We start from the raw sequence: 6,632 nt of genomic DNA on the forward strand, positions 1-6,632 counted from the left end.
ATGTTGGTTCTGTTCTGTTACCCTATTATTGCGGCTCTCCCTGCTCTTATCCATGCTAGGCCGCATGGATGCGCAGGGAGTTCTTAGCCAGAACAGAACCATACCGCCAATACAAACCATCAATCATATTTGATGATAGTGGTCCTGACAGAAATAGGGCTGTGCAACAAATTTAAGCTCCTCTTCTCTTATATTGAAATCCTCCAACATTTCTCTTTAAAAATTATGATTTTAGATTTATAATCTGTGACCAGTGATTTGTTCTTCTCCATCCTCTGTGCCTCCGCGTTCATAATTATGTTGTGTGTCAGGTCTAAGGATAGTCTTCTGCTGCAAATCGACTTTACGGTCATCCACCTGAAGCTTGTTATTTTAAGTTATAAAGTTTTAAATATGGATATTTACAAAAATGCATCGCTTAGCTTCAGAAGACCTTTATTAACCCACTGGAGTCGTATGGATTACTTTTTTTATGGATGGATGCATTATTTTTGGCTTCAAAACATGGGCCCCCATTCACAACCATTATAAACCTTAAACCGCTTGGCGGCGGCTGGAGCGAGTCCATTATAAAGGGAGTGCAGATGATCAAGTCGAGGAACGGGCTCGAGGAGAATAAAAGCGGGTTCGTGGATGGCTGGAGAGGGGTCTGGAGACGGGATCCAAGACATCCCCTAAAACTCAATCAAAAGTCCTACGGGTACTGGAGTGGGCGTCTCAGACTCTGAGGCAGGCTTCACTGGAAGCTCTGGTGAGGCTGTGGCCATTTTCTTGGGACGCCTGGACCTCTTGGAGGACTTCCTTTTGGACGGCTTGGGCTGAGGGTTAGATATGGCCATAGGGGAATGCCCACCGGAGCGGTAGGTGGAGGAAATCGGCCACCTGTGTTTCTGAGGGAGCCGGACGAGGAGAATATGATCGGTTTTCGAACCTCTTCAATTTCGAACTCGGAACCATTAAGGAAGAGAATCAGATTAATAGACTAGGGAAAAGAGACATTCAGGTTCAAAATACCGAATCGTATCCACGTCCAGACCCCTCAGAAAACACGTGTTCAAAATTGCATCTGGCCAGCTCACCTTATAAGAAAGCTCAATGAATTCCACCACATAGTTCTCCAGCGGGCAGCCGTCCTGTCTGGCAGTCCAGAGGCGGTGCTCCACAGAGAGTTTGCGTCCACGGTTCTTTGGGGGCACGGGAACGAGAAAGATACCCATTTTAAACTTTGTGGAAATCCAGTCGGTTTTGGTCTGTTCTTCTGTTACGTGTTGGCGCTGCAGAGAAGAGGCATTCACGGACTTCCACAATATAAGGGTACTTATTGACACAAAGGAGTAACACAACACTCAAACACATGTATGCTAACATTAAGAACAGACAAGGAGTGAAGGGAGTGAGTCCATTATAAAGGGAGTGCAGATGATCAAGTCCAGGTGCAGGTGATGAGTGATGATGGGGAGATGACGAGGAAGTGAGTGCAGGTGTGGAAACAGGAGGATCATGGGAAATGGAGTCCGGGAATGAAGGGAACTGTGACACCTTGGAGGACTAAGGATATTTTTAAATATATCTCTGATTGTGTTCGTCTGAAAGAAGATAGTCATTTACACCTAGGATGGCTTGAGGGTGAGTAAATCATGGGATAATTTTCATTTTAGGATGAACTATCCCCTTAAGAACTATTAATTGCTCATGTATTAAAACATTTGTGGAAACCAAAGCCAGGTAATATGAAATTACACAATCTTCACTGCACAGATGCATTCAACACAATGAAAAAAAGGGTTTAGGGTCATGAAAAAAAACATCACACAGCAGGAGTGACGTAACAGTGAAAGCCCCTGTGCGGTTGGACTGTGTGAGAGTTGTATATGTTTGACTGTATATTTCAATCAATTTCAAGGGATTAGCAGTTTGGACAACGTTGCATATTAACTGATGTTATAGCGGAGATTGCATTTTCAACAAAATAACAATAAAACAATACAAAAAAAACAAAAAACTGTTTGATCGCAATAAAGCATGAACTGGTCTAAGCAAGCAGATACATAAACACAAAACCACATAGGTTTATAGGCTAATGGAAACATTTGTGCTTGGCAAGTGATGAACCAGAAGGTAAGATAATGCCTTCATGTGCGTTCAGAGTGGTCTGAATGAAAAGGTTGTGGATTTCCTGTTTTGCCATGTTCAGATTTACTTCAGAAGACCCACAACTATTAATCAAATGAATTTGAATCTTGTCCATTCTCAATCTCTCGGTTTGTTTGTGTCCTTACCTGTTTTAGCTCATCATATAGATTAGATTCACAATGTCAGTTTACATTTTCCTCAAAGTTCTTCTGGAATAAATATGAGCAGTTGCTTAAAATAAACAAATGAAAGGAATCTGGTGACCGGTTTACACAGCTCTTATTTATTTATTTGAGATATCTCAAGGCATTAAAACTTTCCACTGATGTGAACCAATCAGATGAGAGCTGATGTCTGATGTCTGATGTCTGATGTCAAGACCCTCACCAGTGTCACAATCACTCACTGAGATGGAGAGGTCAAGTAATGCTGTCACTGTGCTTTTATGTAAGAAAGATACTGTTTTTGAGATTTTTTTTTTTTTTTTACAAAGCAGGTCATTGTCAGTACTTTTGTATGGTAAGTACATAATGCAATTTTAAGTGCTTTAAAAAGTTATTTTGCTCTTTTACAGGTGTTTTTCTGTTCAGTCAGAGCAGAATCTATGGAGCAGAAGTGGAGATAAATGTCAGAACAGGAGACAACATCACTCTCTACTGTGATCACTCTTTAACTCATGGTTCCCTCATTGTATGGATAAGAAACTCTCATGAAAATCAACCCTCTCTCATAATAGATTTTACAAAATGGAGCATGGGGATATTTCAGCGTTACAATTTTATCCACAACCCCTACAGTAATTCTTATGATCTACATATAACTAACATCAGTGTCTCTGATCTGGGACTGTATTACTGTGGAGAAGTAGAGAATAAGGTAAATATAGATGAAAATGGCATCATCTTCTCTTCTAAAGTGTACTATTATGGAAACCGAAAAACTCGTCTCTCTCTTGCAGGTAAGAAAACATTTTTAGTTATTATTACGTTATTGCTTGTGTAATTCTAGAGATATTTACCTTAACTTTTTCAACATACATGAACATTGATACATTCTATTTATTTTATATAGAGGAAGTAACTTCATGTTCTGGACTGAACATCACCTCTGTATCAGACTGTGTTCTCTGCTGGACGCTGCTGTTCAGTGTGTGTCCGGTGTGTGTTCTCCTCTCCTCACTCCTGTCCTCCATTTCTGTGTACTGCCTCTGTCAGAGAAAAACTACAGGTATCTTGTTCGCTGTTCACATCCTTGACACAAGCTACTTAAAAATACTCTCATTCTTCTGTGGTACACAATATTAAAGCCTGTTTAAAATTTTAATATATTTTTTAAATATTTTCTGTCAGAAAATAATGTGCTCAGTTATCCAAGTGTAATGGTACTGACATTTTTATGTATTGAAGAGCACATACATGCTTAAAATTAATAGGTTGCATTATTTTCTCACTGTACTGGCATATTTTCATTTGGTCTTTAGATTCTGAGCAGAGTGCAGAGATACTCACCGCGAATTCTATTAAGGTATCTAGATTGTTACTTGTTTTCAGTAAATTGTCTCTATATTGTTACTTGTTTTTAAAGCTTTGCCATGCCAAAGACAATAGTTTAATTTGTTTCATGTGCATCTCCTATCAATTTCAGGGGGATCCTACAGAGAAACATCAGTGTGAGACGAGTAAAACTGGAAAGATCTGCCTCCACACTGAAGTCTCTTATAGACTGCTGACATCTGAACATCCCTATGCCAAGATGTGATTCTACTGCTCAGTTTAAACAACTTTCTGAAAACTTGCTGCTTTCTATTGCTCTCTTTTTACCGCTTACTCCACATTTAGTACACATGCACAAACAAGCAACAAACCTGCAGTGCATTTTTATATAATGTACATTTACATATACAATTATGCATTTGTTATAAAATACTAACAAAATAAAAAAAAGTTTAAAGTATTGCTATCACATGTTATTTGCAGAAATTTCAGGTCACAAATTATATTTTCATAATTCAATAACAATGATTTTTAAAAACAACATTAATTTTAAATCTTTTATTGGATTTAACAAAATAAGAAAACAAAAAAACAAAAACAATAATAACCAATTACAAATAATAACCAGTTTGTGTTTTTGTCAATATGTCCTTCTGTGGTATAAAAGCTACATTTAGACTGATCAGTAAAACATTAAAGTGAGTAACAACAACTTAAATGCAGATCTCAATTTTCCTTTTCAGTCCAGAATCATAATTACTTTCTTTGTCGTAGAAGGGACGAGAAAAATAAGACTAATCTTTACATTCTCTGTTCTCACACTATCAACAGGATGCAAAAATGGGTTTCCTGTGTACGTTTGCCACTCATTCTTACTTTTTCTATTTCTCTCTTCTTGTGGGCAGCTATAAGTACCAACCACAAATGTTTCCACTGGACTCTATCAACAAAATGCACAAATTGACAGAACCACAACTATTTTTCAGTAGACTTAAAATGTGATCTAACGTGCATAAAGCTAATGCACACATGTAATAAAGTATAAAAATAAACAGTATTATTTCATAACTTAATATTTTGAGCAGATTCCATAGCATTAATCCAGTTTAGATTTCTGTGCAGCATTAAACAATAAAGACACCGTTTCATACCGATTAATTTAAAAATTCAACTGAATAAGAAATAATTATAAAGGAAAGCAAAACTCAATGGCTCCATCTAGTGGCTAATACTCTGAACCTTTCAGGTGCAGTCGATAATTTCTCCTTATTAAAGTAAATTGGAACGTGTTGTGGCACAACTCCACTCACACTTGTTATTCAACAAGCTTTTCAAACCTTTTCAGTCTGGGTTTAGAAAGGGACACAGTACAGAGAAAGCCTTGGTTTGAGTTATGAATGACCTGCTTGTCTCAGCTGACTCTGGAGCCTCTACCATCTTGGTCTTGTTAGATCTCAGTGCAGCATTTGACTTGACCATTCTATCCTGCTAAATAAGCTGGAGAAATGGCTTGGTATCAATGGTAATGTGCATAACTGGTTTAAATCTTACCTCGCTGATCGTTCCCAGTTTGTTGTCTTGGGAAACAACAAATCTGAAATTGGACAGGTCTGTCATGGTGTTCCTCAGGGATCTGTCTTGGGTCCCATATTGTTTAGCATTTATATGCTTCCTTTGGGGCAAATAATTAGGAAATATGGTTTGGGGTATCACTTTCATACTAATGATACCCAAATTTACATCAGTTCTAAATCTGATCTTACTGTCACCTCTATAATTTTCTCGGAGTGTGTGCAGGAAATAAAAACATGGATGCACAATAATTTTTTAAAACTGAATTGTTCTAAGACAATGGTTCTACTCATTGGCACACCAGCCCAATTCACAAAGGTAGCAATTTTAATTTGATTATGGAGGATAGTGTCATACTTCCATCTACTTAAGCTCGTAACCGTAGTGTGATCTTTGACACTCATCTGACACTAGACTCCCATATTAAGAGGATTGCAAAATCTGCATTCCATCATCTCAGAAACATTGCAAGAATTAGGCCTTTCCTAACTCTACCTGATGTTGAAAGGCTTATTCATGCATTCCAGGATTGATTATTGTAAAGCACCATTTGTTGGTTTACCTGCTAAATCAATCAAATGGCTGCAGTATCCTGAATTCAGCAGCACGCGTTTCATCACGTCAGCACATCACAGGCGTGCTTTACAGTTTGCATTGGCTTCCTGTTCAGTCCCGTGATGTTTTTAAAACTCTCACACCAACATACAAAGCTATGCATGGAATAGCTCCGTCTTATATCTATGACTTAGTCACCCTATACCGAATCCCTATACACATCCTTCTTTATTACTTCTCAGTAATGTGAAGCAAAGAGCTCAAGAAGAACACAAAGATAGAGCTCCATAACATAGACAATAACCAACAAGTAACTAAACTTAACAGGGAGTATAAATACACAGGACTAAATTCGTGAATTAATAAGGGGCAGGAGGACACAATAGGTTGCTATGGTAACAAACAGGCATACACTAGGAATGCTGACATCTAAACATCCCTATGCCAAGATGTGGTTCTACTGCTCATTCAAACATTCTCAGCTGTTGCTAGTAGCTTGTATAGCTGCTTACGTATTATTTTGGCTTTTTTTGTATTCTTTTTGCACTAATCACAATAAAGCAAGCATGCTTTCAATAAGCACATGACACTTTTTTTGTACAATCTATTAATATCAAATGTTTTATTTTTATTTTATTTTTTTTGGAATGCTTTAAAGCCACTACTTGATCCAATACTTTAAAACGTTTTACGTCTTTCTTTCTTTCTTTCTTTCTTTCTTTCTTTCTTTCTTTCTTTACTCAAACATTTTACCTCATACATTTGGGTGTAAATTGTCAAATAATATTCAGTCAGTAATAAGCACAAGTTTGTCAAATGTTTAGACAGAATTGTCTAATATGCTTTTGTTATGAGAGTGTCTGTGAATATGAATAAATC

The 6,632-nt window shown here is 37.5% G+C and overlaps 1 protein-coding gene across 1 annotated transcript; it reads left to right on the plus strand.

Moving 5' to 3' along the window:
- Positions 1–1,543: 1,543 nt before the first annotated feature.
- Positions 1,544–4,078, plus strand: LOC125271456. The gene is made up of 5 exons (XM_048195514.1): positions 1,544–2,580; positions 2,708–3,091; positions 3,205–3,360; positions 3,614–3,657; positions 3,778–4,078. The coding sequence occupies exons 1-5, from the start codon at positions 2,505–2,507 to the stop codon at positions 3,889–3,891; spliced, it is 774 nt and encodes a 257-aa protein (XP_048051471.1). The 5' UTR covers positions 1,544–2,504; the 3' UTR covers positions 3,892–4,078.
- Positions 4,079–6,632: the final 2,554 nt, after the last annotated feature.

This window comes from Megalobrama amblycephala, linkage group LG7 (assembly GCF_018812025.1).
Source record: "Megalobrama amblycephala isolate DHTTF-2021 linkage group LG7, ASM1881202v1, whole genome shotgun sequence".
NCBI lineage: Eukaryota > Metazoa > Chordata > Actinopteri > Cypriniformes > Xenocyprididae > Megalobrama > Megalobrama amblycephala.

What these genes read in the sequence shown, in the direction of transcription:
- LOC125271456 (XM_048195514.1), top strand. Translation starts at nt 2,505, where the DNA reads ATGTCAAGACCCTCACCAGTGTCACAATCACTCACTGAGATGGAGAGG. An exon ending in CTGTCAGAGAAAAACTACAG is followed by an intron (nt 3,361 to 3,613) that starts GTATCTTGTTCG and finishes TTTGGTCTTTAG; the next exon opens with ATTCTGAGCAGAGTGCAGAG. An exon ending in TCACCGCGAATTCTATTAAG is followed by an intron (nt 3,658 to 3,777) that starts GTATCTAGATTG and finishes TATCAATTTCAG; the next exon opens with GGGGATCCTACAGAGAAACA.